The following is a 26,543-nucleotide window of genomic DNA, read 5'->3' as shown; positions in this document are numbered from 1 at the left end:
GTAGGCCGGGTGCAGTGGCTCACGCCTGTAATCCCAGCACTTTGGGAGGCAGAGGTGGGCAGATCACCCGAGGTCAGGAGTTCGAGACCACCAGTCTTGCCAACATGGTGAAACCCCATCTCTACTAAAAACAAAAAAATTATCTGAGTGTGGGGGCGCACGCCTGTAATTCCAGCTACTTGGGAAGCCGATGCAGGAGAATCTCTTGAGCCGCCTAAGGTGGAGGTTGCAGTGAGTCGAGATCGCACCACTCACTGCACTCCAGCCTGAATGACAGAGTGAGACTCCATCTCAAAAAAAAAAAAAAAAAAAAATAGCTTTTCTCATGAAACCAGAGGAGCTGGCAAGTGAGGGGCCTGCACGGTGAGCTTGAGCTCTTCATCCCTACCTTCAGTGGGGCCTGGGCTCTCTAGGTTGCTCAGGGACCACCACTTCCACACCACTCATGATTATCTGCCTGGTCACTGGCCACCGTAAGCATTTGAATTAGTGACCCTGGCAGGCACTTCCTCCAGACCTCTATTTCCCACTGGAATGTGATGGTAATATCATTAGACCCTCAATTGCAGAGGCTTTGAGCATTACTGATAACAGTGGTGGCCAAGGAGCTTTTCTCAGTCCAATAACAATTTGTGGCTTTGTGTATTTATGTTAGATTGGTGTGGGGAGTCATGGACTCCCCACTCAGATGTCCCTTCACATGGGAGGGATTAATTCCCCCAGCTCTGGGCATCGCCTGGACTGAGAACTGCCTGGCCCAAGGTCAAGTCCTTCCCAGGGTGACTGGCATCCAGTGACAGATGAACACAGGAGTGTACAGACCTGACCCCGGACCAAATTTGGGAATCTCATGGCAGTGTTGGCTGAGACCTCTGCTGAAGCTACATTGCAACTTGACTTCTCCCTTTGTTATTCCTGTTTCTTCCGCTCCCTTCCATGGGTATTGGTCCCAGGGGCACTCCCTCATATGCTCACTGCTACCCACAACAACCGGGAAGGTAGATTGAGACCGCAGGCAAAGCTTCCCAAATGACATGTGGAGGACTAGGCTGTATCCTGCAGAGTTGTGCTTGTGTGTGTGTGTGTGTGTGTGTGTGTGTGTGTGTGCATGCGCACGGCTTGCTCCTACCTCATGATGTTCACAGGTATCACCAAGAAAGGAAGCTCTGTGGTTAAATAAATTTGGGAAACTATTATATAGACAACCATGAACACATTTCCTCAGCACAAAACATCTCAGAGCCTTTAGTCTCCTGATGTCATTGCAAATCTCCAAGAGCAGAATGTCAGTGTAGTATTTCCCAAACTTACTTGTCTTCAAACTTCTTTTCCTCCCTCTGGGGCATATTTTATGAGACTGGTGTTGCAGGTAATACACTCTGGGAACTGATGTTGTAGGAAAGGAGCCACTGCGGCCCTTGAGGCAGAGATCTCATACAAGTAGACTGTGTTTTAACAAGACCATTCTGATGGCCTGGGTGGGAAATGGATTGGAGCGGATGAAGTTAAAGGCTGGGAGATCCCTTGGGTGGCTGGGCCAATAGCCTAACCAAGGGATGTCGGTGCCCTGAATTAAGGGCAATGACGGCGGCAGGGTGGGGAGGGAAAAGCAGATTCCAAGATACTCGGGATATTCAAGATTGATCAAGTGTGGAGGGTGAGGGAGATGAAGGAACCCAAGATGATTCTAGGTTTCTGCTTAGGGGATATAGAGGGAAAAGGAGGAACTGAAAGGAAAAGGCACAGGTTCAAAAGAGAAAAACTGAGCTTGAAGTGCCTGTGAGGTATGCAGGAAGCCACTGAACAGAGAACACTAGAAGTCGAGAGAGAAGCCAGAGGTGGAGATGAACGTTCCAGAGCCAACAACTTGTAGTTGGTCATGGAAATAAGATGCTGGTGGGAAAAGAAGGAAGAGGGAGACACAGAATTAGCCACCTCCAACACGCTTGTAAGGAACCACTCTACTCTCTGGGAGCACTCACAAGGCACTTGCAAATTTTGGCCACTGTCTGCTGCTGGTTGTCCCAGGGCTTCCGGCTATAAGCTCTTTTTGGCAACTCCCAAGCCATGAAATAAGAACAGCGTGACAGGGTCTTCACACATTTCTGGGAACCAATAGGAAGAAAATATCAGAACTGTGGACAGCCAGACTACGGTCCAGAAAAAGGGATTTTGAAAACTCAGTTTCTTTTTGAAATTGTACAAGTGAAGCTGACCATTTTTAATTTTTTAAATTACTATTATTTTATTTTTATTTTGCACATGATTTAGGACCTTTTTCTTTTTTTATACATCAGCTATGACCAGAAGCTGGCCATGTTGAGGAAGAATCCTGATGTGGGCGCCTTCAGAAAACAGACGTGGCTGGACATACATAACCGCCCCCAGGATTGTTTGCGACTCTGGCTTGGTTAAGGTAAAAAGAGGTGCACCCACAGGGCCTGAAGGAGGGGTAGAGGGTGCAGGGCTCACGCACACTCACCTGGCTCACCTTGGCGTTGCCCTCCTGCATGGTCAGCAGTAGGGGCACCAAGGTGCTGACCAGCTGCTCCTCCATGGCCTGGGTGCGTGGTGCCCGAAGCTTCTGGACCACCTTCCCATACAGGTTGATGCAGGAAGAGCGCACGTCCTCTCGTGACTGGGGAAGACCAAAGGCTCAGAGGGGATACCTCCTCTGGGACACCACTCACTGTGGCTGATCCAGAGCCATTGTTCCCCTCACTCAAGCCTAGGTCTGGAGCTCTCCCGACTGTTCCCAGCCAGGCCCCCACTAACCTAAAAGACACCTGAGTGCTAAGTAGGAAAATGCCTTCCTCCCCTCCTCTGCTAGGGGCAGTTTAAAGAAAAAAAAAATCTGGCCAGCTGCTGTGGCTCATGCCTGTAATCCCAGCACTTTGGGAGGCTGAGGCGGGAGGATCACATGAGTCCAGGAGTTCAAGACCAGCCTGGGCAAGATAGGGAGACCCCATCTCTATAAAAAATGCAAAATTAGCTGGGCATTGGTGGTGCATGCCCATAGTCCCAGCTATCAGGAGGCTGAGGTGCGAGAATTGCTTAAGCCAGGGAGGTTGAGCTGGGATCTTGCCACTGCACTCCAGCCTGGGTGCCAGAGCAAGACCCTGTCTTTAAAACAAAAAGTACCCCCTCTAGATGAACCAGTCACAATAAGATGATCCTCTCTGGGGAGACTCGATTGTGAAAGGGCTTCCTCCATCAGAACCGGTTAGAATAAGGAACCTTTACAAAAAGATGTGGACCAGCTGGGACAAAGTTCCTCTCCCAGTAGGCTGACCCATCCCTGCCCAGGTCCCAGTGGGGGCACAGGAGGCAATGCAGCCCCCAAGTAGTAAAGGATCCCCTCTCGATCCCTCCCGCTCCTTCGCTCTGTAGGGTCCTCACGTCGCTGAAGTGCGGTAGCAGGATCTGCAGCATCTCCACATAGACCGCACTGTCCATCAGCTTCCGGTCCCGCCCCTTGAAGACGGCCTTGAGGTTGTGGACCGCTTCCGCCACCAGCATCCCATCCACATTCTTCAGGCCCTTCACCATGGAGGGCAAGAGGGCCTGCACTTTGGCGGTCTATGGGGCAGGAGCATTTGGGATGAGGGCTCCTACCTGAGCTAGCAAGTAGGAAGAGACCCAGCCTCTGATTCACTGAAATGAACTTGGTGACCCAATCCCCACTTCCAGGCCTTGGCCTATGCCATCCCACCTGCCTGGAATACCCTCACCCAACCTCTTGCTGCTCCTCAAAGCCCTCTTTGGCCTCACTGACTCCTTGGCTGGGACCCCTGAGGCCCTTTGCTGTCTACCCCCTTCCTTGGTTCTAGGTAGATGACACACTATTTCATTAGTTAGCTTTCTGAGTCTATGTTCTGTCCTTTCATAGCAGCTACATCATGAACTGCAACAATGCCTGGTAGAGAAAAACAAAGCACTTTTAAAAATGCTAATGATGCACCAACAATCTGGGCTCAGTTTCCTGATCTGTAAAATAGGAATACTTGTGCCACCCTTTGCCCTTCCTATACACACTGTCTTTAGAATCATTGTGAAAAACCTAGATTAGAAACTATTCAAAAGGAATAAAATAGATAGATTTTTAAAGGATATCTATTTTACAGATGGAGCAACTGAGGCTGAGATAGAAATGGTCTCTGATTCCAGCTGTGGGCTTCTCAGGGACTATAATGGCCGAGCTCTGTCCTTCCTCCAGCCTGGGGCCTGGGTGGGCCAGGCTTTCCTCTGCCTCCCACTCACCTTGTCAGTCCTGCGGGCCAGGATGACCAGGCCTCGAATGGACAGCACCTTCATGATGGGGTCATGGTGGCTCAGGCCTTCTGCCATCCGCCCCAGAGAGTATTCCTCAGGGATCCGGCGCACCTGCTCCATCTGGAGGAGCTGAGGGAGCAAAGGGTCATTACTTCCCAGGCTGAGGCGGGCAGGGCAGGCCCCTGGACTCCCATGCACTGGGATTGCACATTGGATACCAGGCTCAGCTCTGCCCAGAGCTTCAGACTTGCGAAACCAACAGATTGCTGGAAGTCTCTGTCTGATGTCCATCAGCACTGTGTGGCAAAGCTGAGTGTGTCACTCTCCAGCTCCAAGCCCCTATGACTGCCTGTTGTTGTCTTTACCATCAGGCCTCTGCCTGCCCTGTGGCCTCATTAACAGCAGCATGCCCACCCCCCAGCCCACACCCTCACTACCAGTCAGCCAGCTTCCAACCAAGCTGTCCCCTGTTCCCTGAACTACCCAGGCTGTTCCACCTCTTCTGTGCTGGCAAAATGCCCTTCTGCTGGGATGCCACCTCCACTCTGACCCCTGCCACCTCACAGGGCTCCAACCAAAACTCAGAGCCTTGAAGCTAGGCTTGACATTGCCCCTGGCCTCATTTAGGCTGAGTGCCTCCTTCCCTGGGCCCCTGGGTGCCCTGGGCTGCCTCCCGAAGCAACACCTGGAAACCTTCAGTGCCTCCATCTGCCTCCCCTGTCCAACGGGGCACTTCCCTGAGGACAAAACCCGAGTTGTTCCTCCATGGGCCCCTGTTAGCTGACATCAACTCTGGTGCGGAATATGTGCTCAGGGACTGCTTGCTGCATGAGTTCAGGTCCAACATGAATCTTGGCTCGGGCTGGGCACGGTGGCTCATGCCTGTAATCCCAGCAACTCAGGAGGTCAAGGTGGGTGAGTCACCTGAGGTATGCAGTTCGAGACCAGCCTAGGCAACATGGTGAAACCCCCGTCTCTACTAAAAATACAAAAAATCAGCCGGGCGTGGTGGCATGTGCCCCAGCTACTCGGGAGGCTGAGGCAGGAGAATCACTTGAACCTAGGAGGCAGAGGTTGCAGTGAGCCAAGATTGCACCACTGCACTCCAGCCTGGGCAACAAGAGCGAGACTCCACCTTGAGAAAAAAAAAGAAAGGAAGGAAGGAACAGGAAGGAAGGAAGGGAGAGAGGGTGGGAGGGAGGGAGGCCAGGCGAGGTGGCTGACATCTGTAATCCCAGCACTTTGAGAGGCTGACGCAGGTAAATCACCTGAGGTCAGGAGTTTGAGACCAACCTGGCCAACTTGGGGAAACCCGGTCTCTACTAAAAATACAAAAATTAGCTGGGCGTGGTGGCGGGTGCCTGTAATCCCAGCCACTCAGGAGGCTGAGGCATGAGAATCACTTGAACCTGGGAGGTGGAGGTTGCAGTGAGCGGAGATGGCCCCACTACACTCCAGCCTGGGTGACGAGTGAAATTCCATCTAAAAAAAAAAAGAAACTTCACTCCTTTCCTCCTTAGGTGTGCCCTCCTCTTGCACTCCCTGTGGCAGGGTTAGCACTACCAGCCCCCCATCGTCCAAGCTGCACACCAGCCTCACCCTCATCTCCCTCCTCTCCCCCACTGGCCTCCGCACCCACAGCAGCCAACAGGTCTTCGAGCCCACTGCATCACTCTCATAAATGCTTCTCCCCTCCATGCTCTTGCCTGACATCTCCCGTGACTGTGGAGCCCATGGGTCTGCATTGTGGGAGGAAAGAGCTGGGGAGAGGCAGAGCTGGAGGAGGGGGCAGGACAGGTCACCAGGGGGAGGAGGCAGAAAAGGAGGGGCTCCACCTATTCCCCACCCTCTACCAATTTACACCACCAATATTCAGGCCTGCTGTGCACAGCTTCTGGGCTGGGCACTGGAGACACGGAAAAGAGTCATGAGAACCCTAACAGCAATTTAACTGACTCACAGATAGCACTTCCTATGTGCCAGGCACTGTTCTAAGTGCTTTATGTGAACTCAGTATCCTCATCAAAACTCTAGGAGATGGTCAAGTCATCATCTCCATACTACAGGTGAGGAAACTGAGGCACAGGCAGGTTAAGTGACTTGCCCAAGGTGGCACAGCTTCCTTAAGGAGTTCACTGCCAGTGGGAGAAGGGAGCACACACACCATCACCGCAGAGAGGGTGACAGGAAGCCAGGGCAGAGGGAACGAGCTGGGGGTGGGGGGCAGCGTCTGAGCTACATCAAAGCACCACGGCTTTAATGGGGGCTGGCTCTGGCCAGGAGCAGGCACCCCTTCTGGGGAGGTGGAGAAGACCCTTGCTGCAGGGAGGAAGGGCCGCTGCTCAGGAGTCCAGGGAATGCTGGGGACAAGTTAAACCTAGAGTCCCTGACCTTGTGGTGGACACAAGAATGCTCCATAAGGTCTGGCAAGATCCAACCTCCCTCCTCTCATACAAGAACCCATGTGGTAGCTACTAACAGACTTAGAAGTGCCTCTCCCAAGAGGCTGACCAAAATAGAGGACTGTGTCCGGCAGGCCTGCTCTGAATCTCTCTGGACTCTCTGAGCTCTCTGACCTTGAAAAATTCCCCTTAACTCCCCTAAGCATGGGTGTCACAAATCCTTCTCGGCAGGGTTGCTGTGCAGATCAGTGAGACAACATTTGGAAGAGGTCAACACAAGTGTTTGGCACATTGTAGGCCTGTAAGAAATGGTAGTTTCCCTTTCTCTTTCCCTCACCATGGTCAGGGAAATTGGAGTTAGAACTGGGTGGAGCTGGGGCTGGAATCCAGGACTCCCAACCCCAAGGCCAGGGTTGTTCTTCCTGGAGGTGACACATTCTGCTGGTACCTGCAGAGCCAGGCAGTGTTTATTCATCCATCCCATCCCCACTTCTTGGGGCACCTGGGGGTGCAATGCCAATGTCACATGGTCCCTTCTCCCAATTCACAGCCCACCTGGAGTGGCAGAAAAGATGACAAAAGCACCTAGGATGTCGATGCTGCCTCTTGTTCATTTGGCAAACTTTAAGGTTCAGCTTAAATGTCACCTCCTCCAGGAAGCCCTCCTTAACCTTCACACTATCCAAGCAGACAATGAGCCTCCTGCCTCTGACCCTCACTATACAGACCCTGGTGATAGCCCAGATCTGCCTCATGACAACCATCAGGTCACAAGAGCTAGGTAAGCATGGTGGTTAACAGACAAATGGATAAGCAAAATGTGGTATGTATATGAAATGAAATGTTATTCAGCTTTAAGAAGAAAGAAAATTTTGGCCAGGGGCGGTGGCTCACGCCTGTAATCCCAGCGCTTTGGGAGGCCGAGGCAGGTGGATCATTTGAGGTCAGGAGTTCAAGACCAGCCTGGCCAACATGGGGAAACCCCATCTCTACTAAAAATACAAAAATTAGCCAGACATCGTGGCACTTGTTTGTAATCCCAACTACTCAGGAGGCTGAGACAGAAGAATTGCTTAAATCTGGGAGGCAGAAGTTGCAGTGAGTCAAAATCACGCCACTGCACTCCAGCCTGGGCAACAGAGCAAGACTCCATCTCAAAAAAAAAAAAAAAAAAAAGTAAGGAAATTCTGATGCATGCAACAATATAGATAAATCTTGAAGACATTATGTTTAGGGAAACAGCCAGGCACAAAAGGACAAATATTGTATGATTCCACTTACATAAGATACCTAGAAGAGGCAAATTCATAGAGATGGAGAGTAGAATAGAGGTTACTAGGGGCTGGGGGAGGTGGAACCGGGAGTTTGCATTTAGTGGGTGTCCAGTTTCACTAGTGAAAGATACGAAAGTTCTGGAGATGAATGGTGGTGATGGTTGCATAACAATATGAATATATTAATGTCATTGAACTGTACACCTAAAATGGTTAAAATGGCAAATTTTATGTTACGTATATTTTACCACCTTTTTTTAAAAACTAAAAGGAAAGGGGAGGGTTTTAGAGCCCAAATGTCTGGATTCGAATCCTGGATCTGCCACTTACAAGCTGTCTGGTCTTGGGAAAGTTTCTTAAATTGATGCCTCAGGTTTTTTTTCTCTAAAATGGGGCATAGAATAGTATCTGAATCATAAGATTAGTGTGAGACCAAATGAATCAATGTGTGTAAAGCTCTTAGAACATGCTTGGAAGATAGTAAGTGCTCAATAAATATTAACAATTATTGTTAGCAAGTCCTTGTCTTCTGGGTCTGTCCCTACCAACTTCTCCTGACTCACCTCTCCCCAGCACCTCCCCAACACACACTCAGCTTAGATGTCACCTTCTCCAGGAAACCCTCCTTCCTTGATGCCTCCCTCCCTCAAGTCCCTTGTTTCCCTACCACAGCTTGGATGGCCCCATCATAGCCCAAGTCACTCACTAGCATCACTCCCATGTTATAACTGGGATGTCCTCTGTGTCCTCTGCCACACCAAAAATTCCTTGAGGGCAGGGTAGAGTCAAATTCGCCTTTATATGTCTGGTGCCTGATACACAGAGGTGCCCAGCAAAGGTTGTTGGTTCCCTGGGCACTAGGGGAGTCTGGTTAAGAGTGGAACAGGGTAAAGGGTAGAGAGACAGGGAGAGGAGGGAGGGAGACCAACAAGGTCATCATGGTCAAGAGAAATCAGGCCCATGGGAAGGCTTCGTAAACTATAAAGTACTGTTTACATAGGAGAAATGACCAGTGACGTGAACCGAGACCCAGGAGGAGCTCCCGCTGTGTACCCGCTGCCCCTGTTGGTACCTCCACGAAGAAGGCGGTGGCTGTGATCTTGTGCTTCTCGTCGCCTCGCTCTAGGAGCGGGATGAGCAGGTAGAGGATGCGACACAGCTCCGGGCAGGAGTAGTGCACCATGGCCCTGGGGGTGGGGAGGAGGAGCAGTCCCCTCAGGTCTCCAGCCCCAGGGGGACCTGTGGGGGGAATTTGCTTGTGACACGGGAAATCCTGGGTAAGCCAGGATCACCTGGATTCCTGCATTCCCAGGATTTTCCACCTGGGTGGGATCTCAGAGGTCATCTGGTTTCACTGCTTCATTTAACAGAAGAAACTGAAGCCCAGAAGGGGAAAGAGACTTGCCTGAGGGCACAGCACAAATCAATAAGAGAGGCAGGCTGAAGACCCTCAGCTGCACAGGACCACGTCAGGCAGCAGAGAGAGGAAGGAGAGGATGTGAAGGCCCACTCACCAAGCACCAGGCAGCAGGCACACGCTTTCACATTGTTATTCCATCTGATCCTTCGAAGCAGGTTACTGTTATTATCCCCATTTCATAGGTGAGGAAACAGAGGCTCTAAGTGTGAACTGCCACAGAGCTAGAAAACGGCAGAGCTGGAGCCCCAACCAAGGGCTCACGTTCCAGCTGCCTGGTTCATTCTACTAAGCCAGTGGTCCTCTAAGTGCCACCCCCACCCAACCAGAGCATCAGCATCAGCTGGAAGCTTGTTAGAAGTGAACCATCCCAGGCCAGGCATGGTGGCTCAGGCCTGACCACTTTGGGAGGCTGAGACGGGCAGATCATTTGAGGTCAGGAGTGCAAGACCAGCCTGGTCAACATGGTAAAACCCCATCTCTACTAAAAATACAAAACAAATTGGCTGGGTGTGGTGGCGCATGCCTGAAATCCTAGCTACTTGGGAGTTTGAGGCAGGAGAATCACTTAAAACCCCAGAGGCAGAGGTTGCAGTGAGCCGACATCATGCCACTGCACTCCAGCCTGGGCAACAGAGTGAGACTCCATCTCAAAAAAGAAGTGCACCATCCCAGATCTACTAAGCAGGAACTCTTAGGGCAGGGGCACAGCAACCAGTGTTTTAACAGGCCCGGCAGGTGATTCCGTTGCACACTCAAGTCTGAGGAGTACCACGTTACGCTCCACCATCAGTGAATGTAGTACAGTCTGGCAACCATGCCTGGAGTCTGGAATGAGACAGCTGGGTTCAAATCCTGGCCCCAGCACTAGCTGTGTCACTTGGGGAAAGATGCTTAACTTCTCTGGGCTTCCATTTCCTCATGTATAATGCTGGGATAATAATAGTGCCATTTCACCGAGGGCCGTGGCTCACGCCTGTGATCCCAGCATTTTGGGAGGCCAAGGCAGGCAGACCACCTGATTTCAGGAGTTTGAGAACAGCCTGGCCAACATAGTGAAACCCTATCTCTACTAAAAATACAAAAATTAGCCCAGTATGGTGGCGCATGCCTGTAATCCCAGCTACTCTGGAGGCTGAGGCAGGAGAATCACTTGAACACAGGAGGCAGAGGTTGCAATGAGCAGAGATCGTGCCACTGCACTCCAGCCTGGGCGGCAGTGCAAGACTCTGTCTCAAAATAAATAAATAAATACACTACTTCATCGGTCATGGTGAGGATTAAATGGGATCATCCATGTGACAACTCTCTGCATGGTGCCTAGAGCATAGTAAGTGCTCAACAAATGTGATTGTGTCCTGAGATCCTGGGGAAAGCACCACCAGGAACACTCAGGGTGCAGGGCTAAGATGCAGGCTCTCCTGCAGGAGCCACAGCATTGGAATCAAGGTATTCCCTCTTGACCCCATGGGAAGTTGTGCGTGGCCTAGGGAAGAGCTTTGGTCAGCAGGTCACTTCTCAGCTCTGCCACTTCCTGTCTGTGTGACTTTGGGCACATGACAATTCCTCTCCAGACTTGGCATAGTTCTTGTGCAAAATATGTATTAATCACCCCTGCCCCACCAGTGACTATAACTATAGTAAAAATTAGCCTGTGTGGAGCTCTTACCATATGCCAGGGGCTGTTCAAAGTACTTTAATTAATCCTCTCCCCAACCCTCAGAGGTAGGTCTGACTATTATTTCCATGCTATTGAGGGAGAGTGGAGATTCAGAGGGAAGGAACTTGTCCCGAGTCACACGGGTGGCAAGTGGCAAGCTGGGGTTCAGATGCAGTCAGGCCATCTCCAAGGCCACACCTCAACAACTCGGTTATACCACCGTTTCTGTATTGGCATGGGAACTAAATTCATAATGCACTAAGGAAAGGTGCTTTGTGGATAGTCTTAAGTGCTCCACAATGACCAGGAACTGCTGAAGAGTGAGTGCCATCTTTAACATTTGTATTGTCTACCTGCTGAGGAAGACAGCACCCTCTCCGCTGTAGAGAAGAGGTGACAGACTGAGGAAAGGGTCTTGCCCAGAGAGAGATGCAAACCCAAGTCTGTCTGAAGATCCTGAGGTCTCCCTCTTTCTCCCTCCCACCCCAACCCCAGGGTGGTCCTGGGACTCACCTTGCCAGCAGGGCCACTCCGCGGTGGTGGCTGTCCGCCCGCTCCATGAGCTTCCAGCCACCCTGGTCCTCCAGAAAGGTGGTCTCGTAAGAGCAGCCCATCCTCAGCAGCAGGGTTTTCACCACTTTCACCATCCAGCTGCCAAGACAAGGCAATTGAGACCTCATGCCTATCCGGGCTCTAGCAGGCCAAGCCTCCCTCCACCCCGACCGTTCCTGCCATCTGGCCTGACAAGCTTCTCTTCACCATGCTAGGTAGGGGTATTCAGTGTATCCACAAAGGGTGACTTTTTACAAATAATCATTAGCTTTTAGAACAAGAGAGGAAACAGAAGCCAAGTCCACCTCCCTATGAAGGCTGTGCTTTTACCTCTGGGACCAGCCTCTCTCTCACCCTCCACTCCGCATCAGCCATGGGCTGGGCAGGCAGCTTCACTGCTCACTCACAGTCTCCTAACTGGGCCAAGTCCTTCTCCAACTCAGGACACTTAAGGAGTGATTCTCAAACTGGATGCCCAGCAGCAGCCCTTGGGGAGCTTTTATGACCCGCCAACTGACCAGACTGGGGCTCCTGAGTAGCTGGGATTACAGGCCTGCGCCACCACACCCAGCTAATTTTTGTATTTTTAGTAGAGATGAGGATCCCCATGTTGGCCAGGCTGGTCTTGAACTCCTGATCTCAAGTGATCTGCCCGCCTCGGCCTCCCAAAATGCTGGGATTAGAGGCGTGAGCCACCGCGCCCGGCCTACATAGACTTTTATTAAAATAAAAATTGACACTGTACAGAACACAGCTTACATTCAAACAAAGTTTTCCAGAAACCTAAACATTTGCTGAAAGAGTTTGTGGTGCACTTTGTGGACATACCTCAGATGATACTGAGAGCTGATGGCTCTCATGATTCCAAAGAAAGGACTTAAGTAATCAGGTAATCCTCAGAAACTTGCCCTTCATTTTCATGTTTTTGCTTTTGTAATGAATATTGATCCAGTGTGAAAATAAAAGCTTCTCCTGAGGCCAGAATTTTGGAATCATTCAACCTCTGTGCTTGTTGTTTGAAATGTGTGCTATCAGTGATAGTCCGCCACTGGCAATGCCTTCAGCACTCAGAGTTACAAACAAAAGGGAGGGAGAAAGACAGGCAGGCTCAGAGCGTTGTCCAATTCCCCCATCACCATTCTCTTCCCTCTGCAAGTACTGGCTGAATGGCTAAGCTGAGATGTACAGGTTTTTGTTTGAAGAAAGGTTGTTCTCTTCAAGTTCGGGCACTAGCACCTTCACCTAAAACAGAATGAGCCTCCTGCATATGTTCCTCCGGTGACTGGACCACCCTCCCCTCCCTGTGTGTCCCTATCTCCAGGGTCATCGTTTTGGACACCTTCTTACAAACTGGCTTGGGCACAGATTGAGCTCCGGAGCTCAGAAGGGAATGACCTGACTTAGAGGTTCTAGATAGCCACCGCTTGGCCAGCCCTCCCAGTCCTCATTTGTTGCGTGACGAATATGTATTTGGGCCAAAACTTCTGAACTCAGAACTGCATCATTCGTAGTTGATCCTCTCTGTCACTTCACCTCACTCCCTCAATCAGGCTTCATATTTTCACAAAAATGATCCTGGGTTTCCCCTCCCCCTCCCTCCCACCCTGACCCCAAGGTGATCCCGGGCCTCACTTCCCTCCCTTCTCACCCCATTCCCAAAGTTATACCTGCGACAGCCCAGATGGCGCCCATGCTGCTTGGTGGAAAAATAGAGTGGAAACTCTTGGGAGGAGGGCTGTGCTATGGGTGATGGGGTGGCTCTTGTGTCCCCAAACACTCACTCTGCAAGTTTCACCCTTCTAAAAGGTGTTCTCAGCAAAGTGGAGCAAAGGACACCTTGAAATATTCATTCTCTGTCCCTGCACTGGGAAACCAGAGCCAATGATTGATATGACATGAAGTTGCTTTCTTTTTTTAAGATAGGGTCTCGCTCTGTCACCCAGGCTGGAGTGTAGTGGCATGAACATGGTTTACTGCAGCCTTGACCTCTTGGACTCACGCGAACCTCCTGCTTTATTCTCCTGAGTAGCTGGGACCACACACCTGGCTAATTTTTTTATTTTTTTGGAGTGATGGGTTTTCGCCATGTTGACCTAGGCTGGTCTCAAACTCCTGGCCTCAAGCAATCCTCCTGCCTTAGCCTCCCAGAGCGCTAGGGTTACAGGTGTGGGCCACTTCACCCAGCTGGAGCTGCTTTAAAGCCCAGGGCTGCTGAAAGTTTCACCTTCCTGGAAGGCACAGAAACTGGGCTTCACAGGACAAGCTCTCAGGCCACTCCCTCCTCCTCCTTCAAACCCAAGCTGTTTGCAGGGGTAATTGTTGCACTCATTACCAGAGCCTGCCTCTCCTCTAGGGAGGATGTGACCGCCTTGTGTGCTGACGCTCTGTGGAGCTATTCCACCTCATCACTGCAGTCTGGAGCACCGACAATTTGCTCCGGTGCCATACCCCTGAGGATTCATTTCCTGTACAAATCACCACAACCTGGGTGGCTCAAAACAACAGAAACAAATTCTTTCGCAGTTCTAGAGACCAGATATCTGAAATCAAGGTGTCAGCAGGGCCACAGTCCTCTGAAGAGCCCAGGGGAGAATCCTTCCTTGTCTCTTCTGGCTTCTGGTGGCTCCCAGCACTCCTTGGCTTGTGACCACATCACTCACTCTCTGTCTTCATCAGCCTTCTCCCCTGTGTCTGGGCCTCTCTTCTCCTTATAAGGCCACTTGGCATTGGATTCAGTGCCCACATGGTTAATCCAGGAGGACCTCATCTTGAGATCCTTAATTATATCTGCAAATACCCTTTTTCCAAATAAGGTCACCTTCATAGGTTCTGGACAGACATGGCTTTTGGGGGCCACCATTTAGACCACTACATCTCATGGCTTTTCTGGCCCCCCTCCAGCCTGGCACATGCCTGCCTCTGCTTTTTCTGCCTCTCAGGCTGCTTCTGAGACGCTGAGGTAAGGTGGATACTCGGGCACTCCTCCACCTTCTCCTTGATGTCCTCAGTTGAGCCACAGCCTCTGCATTGGCAGTTCACACCTTTCATCACTCCAAGGTCAAGAACTTTTTCCCATATGTGTTCCTCCTCCCCCTCCAGAGCCTCCTTTTTTCCCTAGAGCCCGTCAGCTTTCTGGGCGATGCTCTCAGGGCGGCACCTACAAGCATGAGCAGGAGGGGAATGGGAACTGGCCACACTGCTGGCAAATGGTGTATTGCTGGGATGCAACCCTATCTGGTCCTCACAGCACACCAGTGGGGCAGGAATCATTTATCCATTTCATAGGCAAGGAAACCAACTGTCAAGAGATAAAATTCATTTACCCAAAATACAGCGTTCTAGGTGATGAAGCCAGGATTTGAATCCAAGACTTTCAGACACAAGCCCACTACACAACTGCTTGCCCTCTGCCTCTCTAAATGCACCTTTCTGTGCATAACACACAATAGGAGTCACAGAAGTAAAAACTGATAAACTTGGCTATATGAAAATTAAACATTTCTGGCCTGGACATGGTGGCTTACACCTATAATCCTAGCACTTCGGGAGGCCAAGTTTGGAGGATCACTTGAGCCTAGGAGTTTGAGACCAGCCTGGGCAATATAGCAAGACCCCCATCTCTACAAATGATGTGACGGAATCTTGCTGTGACGCCCAGGCTGGAGTGCACTGGTGCGATCTTGGCTCACTGCAACCTCTACCTCTCAGGTTCAAGCGATTCTCCTGCCTCAGCCTCCTGAGTACCTGAGACTATAGGCGCCCACCACCACACCCGGCTAATTTTTGTATTTTTAGTAGAGATGGGGTTTCACCATATTGGCCAGGCTGGTCTTGAACTCCCGACTTCAAGCAGTGAAGTCAGGCTCAAGTGGGAGGATTGCTTGAGCCTTGGAGGTCAAGGCTGCAGTGAGCCATGTTTGCGCCACTGCACTCCAGCCTGGGCAACAGAGTGAGACCCTGTCTCAAAAAAAAAAAAAAAGAAAAAGAAAAAAGTAAACTCAATGTCATTCATGATAAGAGAAACATACACTAAAACTACAGCAAAATTCCATTTTTTAACTCTAATATTGGCAAAGATAAAAATGTTTTACAACACATTGTGTTGGCAAGGGTGTGGGGAAATAGATACTCATGCACTGCTGGTGGCAGTGTCCTCTGTGGGAGGCAATTTGGCAAACTGGATGTTTTAGGAGTCACTCCATTTTATCCTTTATCATGCAATGGTCAGGAGCTTTTTCTATCACCTTAATATGTAATATAGAAGCCCTTCGATGTGCCCATTCTACTTTCAGGAATTGTCCTACATATACAATCGCATGTACACATAAAGACATATAAACAAGCAAATTCACTGCAGCCTTGTAATTGCCAAAGGCTGGAAATCACTGAAATCCAGAGAAGCCTGGTTAAATAAATTATGGTGCACCAGGATCCTATACGTAGAGATACTATGCAGCTGTTAAAAATAAGGAGACAGCTTGGCCGGGTGCAGTGGCTAACGCCTATAATCCCAACACTTTGGGAGGCCAAGGCAGGTGGATCGCCTGAGGTCAGGAGTTCAAGACCAGTCTGGCCAACGTGGTGAAACCCTGTCTCTACTAAAAATGAAAACAATTAGCTGGGCGTGGTGGCAGACACTGGTAATCCCAGCTACTCAGGAGGCTGAGGTAGGAGAATTGCTTGAACCCAGGAGATGGAGGTTGCAGTGAGCCGAGATCCTGCCAATGCACTCCAGTCTGAGCCACAGAGTGAGACTCCCTCTCAAATAAATAAACAAGAAGACAGCTCTAAAATACAAAGGTCTCTAAGACATAGTATATAATGAAGGCAAAAAATGTGTAGCAGTGTGAGGTGCTGCCATTGTTGTAAAAATACAGAATATAAGCAAATGTGTTTATCCCTGCATAATCCTCCTTTGGGAGAGCATGAAGAACTTGGTTGTCTTTGGGAATGTAACTGGGGTAAGGACAGGGAAGGAAGCTTCCTTTTAATGTCTTTTGAGTATTTTACCCATGTGCCTATATTATCTACTCCAATTAATAATAAAAAATAAAGTATTTGGGACTTGGATACAAACCTAATACAAATAATATCTCTAGGGAGGAAGGAAGAAAAAGTAGAGAGTGAACTCCTTGGGGAGGGCTGATTCTTTCCTGTGATCTAGACTAAACGCAGTGTGTAATGCACAGAGCAGGTGCTCAAAAACAGTTGCTGAATGAATTATTGGCTCTAATAAAAGTGTGCTTCTGTTTTCTCTTCTAGTCCCAAAGCTAATTTCTATTGACTGATTGCCTGGAGACTTTTGGAGGCTCCGGCTGGATGGCCCTTCCCACCGCCGGGGACAGCAGGGTCAAGAGAGACAGCAGAGCATACCGCACAGGTACGAAGGCAGAGGGCTGTGCGCCCTTCTTGGTGTCCTTGGGAGAAGCCACGTAGCCAGGCAGGTTGAGGCCAATGTGGTAATGGACCTGAATAAGCAGGGCCAGGAGCAGCTGGGGGTAGAGGCGCCTCACACGGCCCATGCAGCTATTGACAGACAGGAGTTCGCACAGGCCACTGGCTGCCTATGGGGCAGAGAAGAGGCTGCTGGGATGCTGTGGCCCATCTTCCCAGCACTCCTGGCTGGGGCCTGGACTGCCTCTCTGGGAGGTAGGATCTGGGTCTTTGCTGTCCTCTGGCCCAGCCTGGGGAAGCTAGGATTCCCCACCCCACAGACCCAGACCTCTGACTCTCTGGGTAGGCCATGTCCCAGAGCAAGGACAACAGTCCACCCCTTAGTTTTGGTCTAGGGCTTTGATGTTTATGCAACCTTGGAAGAATCATGGTGGAAGAATCGCTTCTACCTCCTGAGACGTAAAGAGTCTTGATCTCATTTTGCAGGTGAGGAGACAGACTCAGAGGGGTGAGGCTGCTAGCTCAAGGTCACCAACCCCTTGGGGCAGAGCTGGAACTTGAACCCAGGTTTTCTGATACCAACTATAGCATGCTGTGCCTCTTCCTCATTCACAACACAGGCAAACAGAATGTAAGGGGCACCAGGCTGGCCTCTTCACCCCGGGCCATTAAACTAGGCTGTCCTCACTCCCATCCCCATGAGGCCAGCAGCCAAGAAAAACAACACCAGGCCTTGAGCAAGAGCCTGGCTCAAGTGCCAGCTCTACCCCCAAGGACTGGTGACCTGGGGCAACTTCTCAACCTGCCAGTCCAGCTCTAGACCTGGCCTGGGCCCACCCTCATACTTGGCCCACCAAGTCCTCTCTAACTGGCAGAAGGGCAATACTAGGGCGTGGGGAGCGGATGATGGGCTGGTGTCACAAGACTCATGGCTCATTCTGGCTCTACCACTCCCTGGCACCTCTGGGCCTCAGATCTCTGAAAAGTGGAGTCACTGATCATCATCCTTCCAGTCCCACAGGAGTGTTAGAGCCTGAATGAGAGGGCGAAGGAAAGCATGCTTTATACATCAATGGTTTGAGCTGTGCCATTAGGACTCCATGCAGGCCAGGCACAGTGGCTCATGCCTGTAATCCCAGCGCTTTGGGAGGCCAAGGCGGGCAGATCACTTGAGGTCAGGAGTTTGAGACCAGCCTGGCCAACATGGGGAAACCCCATCTCTACTAAAAATACAAAAATTAGCCAGGTGTGGTGGCAGATGCCTGTAGTCCCAGCTACTCGGGCGGCTGAGGCACGAGAATTGCTTGAACTCGGGAGGTGGAGGGGTTGCAGTGAGCCAAGATCGTGCCACTGCACTCCAACAACGTGGGTGATAGAGCAAGACTCAGTCTAAATAAATAAATAAATAAATAAATAAATAAATAAAGACTCCACCCATCTGGGCCAAGAGGAAAGCATTTAATGGCAAAGTGGAAGAACCCCTGACATGTTCCCTTGGAGAAAAGTGACCTAACATGGTCTGGATGAGAACAATAAATGGCAGTTAATTTGCACTTTACAGCTTAAGAGGTTCTTCCACACACACTATCTCCCCTTTCTCAACAGGTAAGATAGACAAAGCAGGAGTTATTACAGCCCGTTTTACAGATATAAGCACCAAGGCTAGAGAGGGGAAGTGATTGACCATGGTTATATAGCGAGGCAGTGGCAGAGCTAAGACAATCTCTTGAACTCAAAGCCCTTGTACTTTTTCAACAGCCCAAAGCTAATGATTACATCCAAAGAACACAGTCTGTGGTGTAAGGGAAAAGTCTCTAGTGATGTGTCATAGGGCTCTGCTTTTGGCTCTAACTTGCTCAAACGATTTATCAGGGCCATAAGATAAGAATGAGTTCAGGCTGTATCTACGCTTAAACTATGCTTGCTGGACAAGAAGCACAAATGAGTGACTAAAGAATACACTAACATACACCAATTGTAGAAGAGGATGAATGCCCAAATTACAAGGGAAGGAGTGCTGGTGCCTTATGCACAGAAGGAGGACAAAGGCAGAGAGATATGGGAGTGAAGCACAGGATTTGGAAGCAGAAGATCTGCTGGGTTTGAGTCCTAGCACCACCACTGCTAGCTAGGTGACCTGGGGGTGACATGGAATGTCTGTAAGCAAGAGCATCCTCCTCTGTAATGGGATAATACTACCCTCTCCTTCATCTACTGTATCTTTATTTGCTTCCCTTCACCAGAATGTCTCGCTGCTGAATCCCCAGAACCTACAAGTGTGCTTGGCACATAGTATAGGAGGTATTCACTAAACATTTGTTGAATAAATAAATCAGCCCAACAAAAACATTTCTGAGTGCTTACTATGCACCAGGTGTATGCAAGATGTTGGGGATATCGTGGTGAGCACAGCGGGACAGCACTGTCTTCATGCATCTCACAGATTAACCAAAGGATCCCCTGCGGTGTTGTCAAATGACAACTGGTGTAAACTCTTTTCATACAAAGTATGTGAAGCAAAACACAATATGTACAGATTTGACCAGGTCAGGGAGATCAGGGAGGGCTTCCCTGAGGAAGTGATGCTGGAGTTAAGAGCCGAAGGATGAGTAGAAGCTAGCTTGGTGGAGAGCATTCTAGGTAGAGGAAACAGCATGTGCAAAGGCCCTGTGACAAGATAGCATGGCTGGATGAAGTTCTGACAAAGACCCAGGGGCTGGAGCAAAGCAAACAAGAGAACCATGGAGTGTGGGGAAGCCGGCCAGGGATGCAGGGCCTTCACCACAGGTAGGAGCACTGTGTCACTCCTGGGGACAATGAAAAGCCATCAAAGGGGCTGAGAAAAGGAGATGTGCATTTCTCAAAGACTTTTTGGCTGCAGTACGGATTGGAGGGGCAGGAGCAGAATCAAGAAGGTGAGCATGGGTATTACCCAACTGGCATGGAGCAGGGTGGTGACAGAGGCAGAGGGGATCCATCTCTTCAGCCCAGCTGGCTTCCTGAGTCAGAGCTGCCTTTCCCTCTGTGTTCCCAGCGTCAAGCTTGGAGTGTGGCAGCAAGAAGTGCTTAAACATTGTGTGTCACCTAAATGAATGAATGTGTTATCTCATAATCTTCACAGCCGCCAAATGAGAAATATATTATTTCTATTCACATATGTAGAAACTGAGCCTCACAGAGGTGGAAGTGACTTACCTAGGCCACAAAATGGTAATGTAGGATTAAAAAAAAAAAATAGAGAAAGGATCTTGCTATAGTGCCCAGGCTGGCCTCAAACTCCTGGCCTCAAGTGATCCTCTGCCTCCATCTCCCAAAGAGCTGGGATTACAGGCATGAGCCACCATGCCCAGCTAGAACCAGGATTTAGGCTGTCTGTGACTCCAAGTCACTCTTTTCCCCTATCTCAGGCTGCTGCTCTCACCATAGATAACACTATTATTATTGTCCCCAGTGAACCACAAACAAGAGCCAGAGCCAGAGACCTGCCCAAGACCACACAACTAGTTACTGGCAGAGTGCAGTACTGGATGCTGGGTGTGCTGAGCTCAGCAGGAGGGAAGGAGAGAGGAAGGGCAGGATAGGCAGTGATAGGGGCTGGCCAACTAGGCACTCACCGCCAGGGGCATGATGGAAGCCCGGCCCTCCTTAGTGACAGGCTTCTCCTTCAGGCTGCCCAGGAGCAGATCCAGGAGGTCTCGGACATCACAGCTGGGTTTGCACAGTATCAGCTGCCTCCACATCTCTGCTCCATTGCTGAGAGGTCAGGGATGGGGGCAATTAGTGGTGGCCAAGGCAGTGGGGCTCACTCACCCAGGCTCCAAATGGTTTCAGGAGGGGTAAGGTAAGATGCCAATGAAATGGCATCCATGGCCACACCTGCAAGGAATAGTCCAGAGCACACTCCCAAAAAGTCAGGGTCTAGAAAGATGAGAAACCCTATTTCTTGGCTGGGCACGGTGGCTCATGCCTGTAATCCCAGAACTTTGGGAGGCCAAAGTGGGTGGATCACCTGAGGTCAGGAGTTCGAGTCCAGCCTGGCCAACATGGTGAAACCCCATCTCTACTAATAATACAAAAAAAGTTAGCTGAGCATGATGGTGCATGCCTGTAATCACAGCTACTCGGGAAGCTGAGGCAGGAGAATAGCTTGAACTCGGGAGACAGAGGTTGCAGTGAGCCGAGATCGTGCCACTGCACTCCAGCCTGGGCGACTGAGCAAGACTCTGTCTCAAAAACAAAAAAACAAAAAAAAAACCAAAAAAAAAACAAAGAAACCCTATTTCCCAGGTATTATGCCAAATGTTTCACATGCAATGTATTACTTCCGCAGATATTAGCTAAGCATTTACTGTACACCAGGCCCTAGGCAAATCTTGCGGAATACAGACATGAACAAGAATTCAAGACACTCAAGATCACTGAATTCTCACAACAATCCTAATGTGAGTGTTGTTATTCCCGTTTTACAAATGAGGAATTGAGGCTCAGAGAGGTGAAATTACCAGTCCAAGATTACACAGCTGCAGAGTCAAATGTGGCCAGGTCTGATGTCTTCAAAGCCTGTGCTCATTCCTCTAACCAAGGAGCAAGAAGGGAGGCAGCTGAGCAGCCTGGGGCTAGGATCCTGAACTTGTCATATAATATCAGGGAGCCTCTGCTCCCATCCCTTAAAAGGCAGTACACCAGGCAAGGAAAAGCATCTGCACCCAACCAAACTCCTTTCATGGGGTGTTGAAAACACTGGCAGGCCAGTGTGCTAAAGGGTTAACAAAAACCTTTCCCCTTCCAAAAGAGTGTTTCAAGCCTCCATTCACTTTCTAGCTCTGTTCCCCTGGAAACCTGATATAGTATGTCAACTATGTTGCTAGGCAACATTACTTATGGTAATAATGACTCCACTGGTAAATTACATCTGGACTGGGAGGAACTATAAATTAACTATAAAAACTGATGGGGACACTATAGCATTGAGCTTCCCAGGATGCAGTTACCCTTGTAACTGGGTTTGTCCCTGTGGGGACCCTGGAAGCAAAGCCAAGATATTGTAAAAGATAGTGGTCCTTGTGAGGCCTGTGCCATTTAAGCCAGGGCAGCTCCCATATCCACCCTATGGGTCTCTTTTTATCACACCTGAGCTTTCACCTGGGAGGCCCAAGAGACCAGCTCCTAGACTCAGGGCCAAGACTAGGGTAAGGAAAGTGAGGCATCCAGGGTGCCAACTTTAAGGAAGCCCTCATTCTCCGGCTCACACAAGTGCACCTGAGACTATCTCCTTAAATGTTGTGCCCTGGATGCCTCTGTCTGGCCTGCTGTGGGGGCTGCTGCAAGGACCCCCACAAAGAGGAGCTCCTGACCCTGCCCTGTCCTGTATCCTGAGTGACGGATGTCAGGTGAGGCCCCCAGTAGTCTTGTGAGTCTGACTCCTTAGTGGACCCAAGAAAAAAAGCCCTGGTGGGGAGTATAGCCAGAAAGGGTTTAATTCTTCCAAGTGGGAGACTGGGATGTGCCAGCTGGGCCCTAACCTTCCTGACTGACCTTCTTGGTTTCTATGAATGACATCAACTGTCCTTATTGGAGCACACCCCATTTGTACAGCTCTGCACAGTTCTTTGGCTCTCAAACAACCACCCGAAGGTGTGGATCACTCACTGCCTTGTTTTACTCATTCAAAGACATGGGAGCATTTCCTGGGCTGGGAGGCTGAGGCCAGCCAGACTAACCTCTGCTGCCCACGAGCTCACCATCTGACCACAGTCCCCTCTGCTCATCAGATCATGAGCTCCCTGAAGACAGTGAGCATGGAGCAGCCTTCCGCACGGGACCAGGCCCGAGCAGGCTCTCAACACGGCTGACTGCATTACTCTGTCATGACCACCCACCTGGGATTGCAGGGATCATTTCCTTCTTTTGCATACGGAGGAAAGAGAGGACAAGTGGGCTACCCAAGACCCACATGGCAACTGGAGGCAGAGCCAGGACAGGCACTCAGACCTCCTTTCAATGACATTGTTGAAGAGCTCTGGGCTGGTAGTTAGTTAGACCTGAGTTTAGGTCCTCTGTTCTATTGCTTGCTCAGTAAGTACCTAGGGCAAGAAACTTCCCTAAGCCTCAGTTTCCTCATCTGCAGAATGGGATGTTGTGAGAATGAGAGACTATTGTAATGCTCGGCACTGACAGCAGCAGTGCTCAGGAAGTGCTTAATGGTTGTCATGAACACCCCAGATCACAGAAGAGGGGCCATCTGGGAGGGGCAAGGGGCTTATCTGGGCAGAAGGGGGTCCCCAACCTGGGGTGGGGGCTGCTTGAACCCTGTAAGATGCAGTGGCTGGGAACCCCTTCAGTTGGTACCTGTTCAGTGGGAGGGGGCACATGAGCAGGGCCACCACCACCTCAGTCATGAAGGAGCTGGCCAGGAGGGAGATGGGCAGCAGGGCCACCTGGCGGGCCGGAGGCTCCTGGATGTGGCTCAGCTGCATGTAGATGCCCTGCATGATTTCTGGGATCTGGGGCACAGCCGGGGCAGCCATGAGCAGGGGGACAGCCCAATGGAGAAGCCAAGGGAGGCACGGGGGCAGCAGGAAGGTGGGAGGAGAGGGAAGGGGGTAACAGACTAGAAGACAGGGGAGAAGGCCCAAAGGAGAGAGAGAGGAAGAGGCAAGCAGAGCACCTTCCCCTCCCTGGGAATGAGCTCGTTTCTCTTTACTATGCTTCCCTATACCCACTTCCACCACCAAACCCACCTCCACCCGCCACCAACTCAGTTGAGCTCCTTCAGGGCTGGTAAGAGAAAATCTTCAAGGTGGGAGCACCTAGAACTCAGCCACCAGCACCCCTTCCCTGCCCCATAGCTTAGGGGGCTCAGGTGTTCCCCACCCTGCCCACTGTCAGGTAGGCCAGTGATGGGCAGGCCATGGCAGGGGGCTCCCAAGCCCCAGTGACAGCTCAGTCCCTGCCCCCGGGAGGCCTTACCACCTCCACTGCCCTGTGGCGGTACCACTCTAGCACCGAGCTAAGCGTGACCTCCGAGGCCAGCTGCATCATCTCCCTGGAGTCCTTCCCTGGAGCCTCTGAGCTGCCTTTCAACCCTTCCAGGGCTGCCAGCAACAGGTCCTTTATCTGCTGGGGTCCCAGGAAGTCTCCAAATTCCTGAAACAAAGGTGCTGAATTCATGACACTGATGGGTAGACCAAGCTTTGAGCTTCGAGCTTTGTGCACAGAGGCACAAACACTGCCTGACGCCCACATGCAGAGGTCAGCAGGGAGGGCCAGGAATATTCAGTTAACAGATAAGTGTTGAACCTTTAGGGAAGGAGCTACAAATGTAGGAGAAACATGTCCCTGCACCCAGCACAGGGTGATATGCGTAAGGGAGAAGGAAGTCCAGGCATTGTGGCACAGACAGAGCAGGAGGGCACTCAGGACAGGTGTGGGTGGCTGGGAAGGCATCCTACAAAGCCTGGAAAGCTGGAAGGGAAGAAGAGGTGGTGCTGCCCCTCCTCACCCCCCACCCTCCGCTGCTGGATGGGCAGCAGGCAGTCACCATGATCACCCGCAGGATGTTCTGGCATGGGCTCACAGGGTTGTAGGGCCCCAGGAAATGCTTGTTGCTCTCATATAGCTCCTTCTTGTTGGTGTCTTCCTTATCTCTGGCTCCTGCAAGAAGAGAACCTTCTCAGTGAGGCCAGATCGCCCTAGTTTTGTTAAACATACATGTAGGAAGTCCCTACATCATAAGGAACCAGCTTGATACATTTTCACATAGTGAACACACCACTGTAGCCGCCCCCAGGTCGAGAAGCAGAACCTGATCAGCCCCCCAGAAGCCCCTCTTGTGCACTCCTTTTGATCACTAGCCCTCTCCCTGACCCTGGCTAAATACTATTCTAATTTCTCAACCCCTAGAGAGATGTCTTTGCTTTTGAACTTGATATAAATGGACACGTGTTATTCTTGATGTCTGTCTCTTTCCACTCAACGTTATATGGGTAAGATTCATCCACACAGTTGCACCAGCATTAGTTCTTTCGTTCATTCTCAGTGCTATATAATTTCCCACAGTATGAAAGACTATGATTAGTTATCAGTTCTATTTTTGATGGGCATTTGGGTTCTTGCCAGCTACAAAGCGTCGTGCTGCTAAGAACATTCAAGTGTGTCTTTTGGTGAGTATATCTACACAGTTGTTAGTTGGATACGTAGGAGTGGATCGCTGGGTCGTAGTCTAAGCATAGGTTCAGCTACGGGAGATATTGCCAAACAGTTTTCTATGATGGGAAATCAACCGTACCCCACCAGCAGCGCACGAGAGCTCCCATTGCTCCACCTCTTGGCAGCACATGTCATTGTCTGTCTGTTTCATTTGTGCCATTCTGGTGGACGTGCGGCAATACCTCTTTTAAATTGCAATCCCCTACCCCTGGTAGTACCAATCCTTATCTACTTTCCTTTAGTTTTTATCATCATCTGACTTGCTATATGTGTCACTTGTTTATTTTGTTCACTGTCTATCTCCCGACAACAAGAAGGTACTCTCACCAAAGAAGGATTATTTAATCTCTTGTCCCCACTCCTGTGTCCCCATATCCTATGATAGTACCCGGCACGTAGCGGCTTCATATTTTCAGTTGAAGGGAACACATTTCAGGTGCACTTCCTGAGCCCTTATTGCAGCCCAGCTTGGATCCCCTCAAGAAATACAGGACTTGGGCATGAGAAAGGGGCACTGAGGCAGAGTGATCACATGGACTGTTTGTAAAGGAGAGGAGCTTAAGACCTGGAGTCGAGCTTAAGACCTGGAGTCAGGCAGACTCAGGTTCAAATCCCAGCCGTGCTGCTTCCTACAGTCAGGGGGCCTGGACAGACCACTTCACTCATTGAGATTAAATCCTGAGAGTGGCCATGTGCAGTGGCTCATGCCTATAGTCCCAGCACTTCGGGGGTTTTTTGTTTGTTTGCTTGTTTTTGGTTTTGGTTTTTTGTTGTTGCTTTTTTGTTGTTTTGTTTTGTTTTGTTTTGTTTTTTGTTTGTTTGTTTTGAGACACAGCCTCACTCTGTTGCTCAGGCTGGAGTGCAGTGGTATGATCTTGGCTCACTGCAATCTCTGCCTCCCGGGTTCAAGCAATTCTCCTGCCTCAGCCTCCAAAGTAGTGGGGACTACAGGTGTGCGCCATCACACCTGGCTTATTTTTGTATTTTTAGTAGAGACAGGGTATCACCTTGTTGACCAGGCTGGTCTTGAACTCCTGACCTCAGCTGATCCACTCGCCTCGGCCTCCCAAAGTGCTGGAAATACAAGCGTGAGCCACCGCACCCGGCCTGTAATCCTAGCACTCTGGAGACTGAGACAGATAGTTCACTTGCACCCAGGAGTTCCAGACCAGCCTGGGCAACATGGAGAAACCCTGTCTCTACAAAAAATAAACTAGCAGCTGGGCACAGTGGCTCATGCCTGTAATCCCAACACTTTGGGAAGCCGAGGCAGACAGATCATGAAGTCAGGAGTTCAAGACCAACCTGACCAACATGGTGAAACCCCATCTCTACTAAAAATATAAAAATTGGCCAGGCACAGT

General features: G+C 50.3%; 1 protein-coding gene across 2 annotated transcripts in view; it reads right to left on the bottom strand.

Annotated features, from left to right (window-relative positions):
* MROH7 (maestro heat-like repeat family member 7) overlaps positions 1-26,543 on the bottom strand; it is a 75,928-nt gene that overhangs the window by 12,498 nt on the left and 36,887 nt on the right. For both annotated transcript variants that reach the window (XM_011926348.1, XM_011926349.1), the window contains 11 exons: positions 24,512-24,624; positions 23,941-24,117; positions 23,320-23,474; positions 20,586-20,724; positions 16,951-17,141; positions 11,539-11,676; positions 9,021-9,135; positions 4,261-4,401; positions 3,400-3,579; positions 2,483-2,638; positions 1,983-2,105 (listed from right to left, as the gene is read on the bottom strand). In XM_011926348.1, coding sequence (XP_011781738.1) covers positions 1,983-2,105; positions 2,483-2,638; positions 3,400-3,579; positions 4,261-4,401; positions 9,021-9,135; positions 11,539-11,676; positions 16,951-17,141; positions 20,586-20,724; positions 23,320-23,474; positions 23,941-24,117; positions 24,512-24,624 — 1,628 coding nt within the window. The remainder of the gene's footprint in view (positions 1-1,982; positions 2,106-2,482; positions 2,639-3,399; positions 3,580-4,260; positions 4,402-9,020; positions 9,136-11,538; positions 11,677-16,950; positions 17,142-20,585; positions 20,725-23,319; positions 23,475-23,940; positions 24,118-24,511; positions 24,625-26,543) is intronic.

The sequence above is a fragment of the Colobus angolensis genome, unplaced genomic scaffold, assembly GCF_000951035.1.
Source record: "Colobus angolensis palliatus isolate OR3802 unplaced genomic scaffold, Cang.pa_1.0 Scaffold68, whole genome shotgun sequence".
In the NCBI taxonomy this organism is placed as follows: Eukaryota; Metazoa; Chordata; class Mammalia; order Primates; family Cercopithecidae; genus Colobus; species Colobus angolensis.
This window is presented reverse-complemented; position numbering and strand designations above follow the sequence as displayed.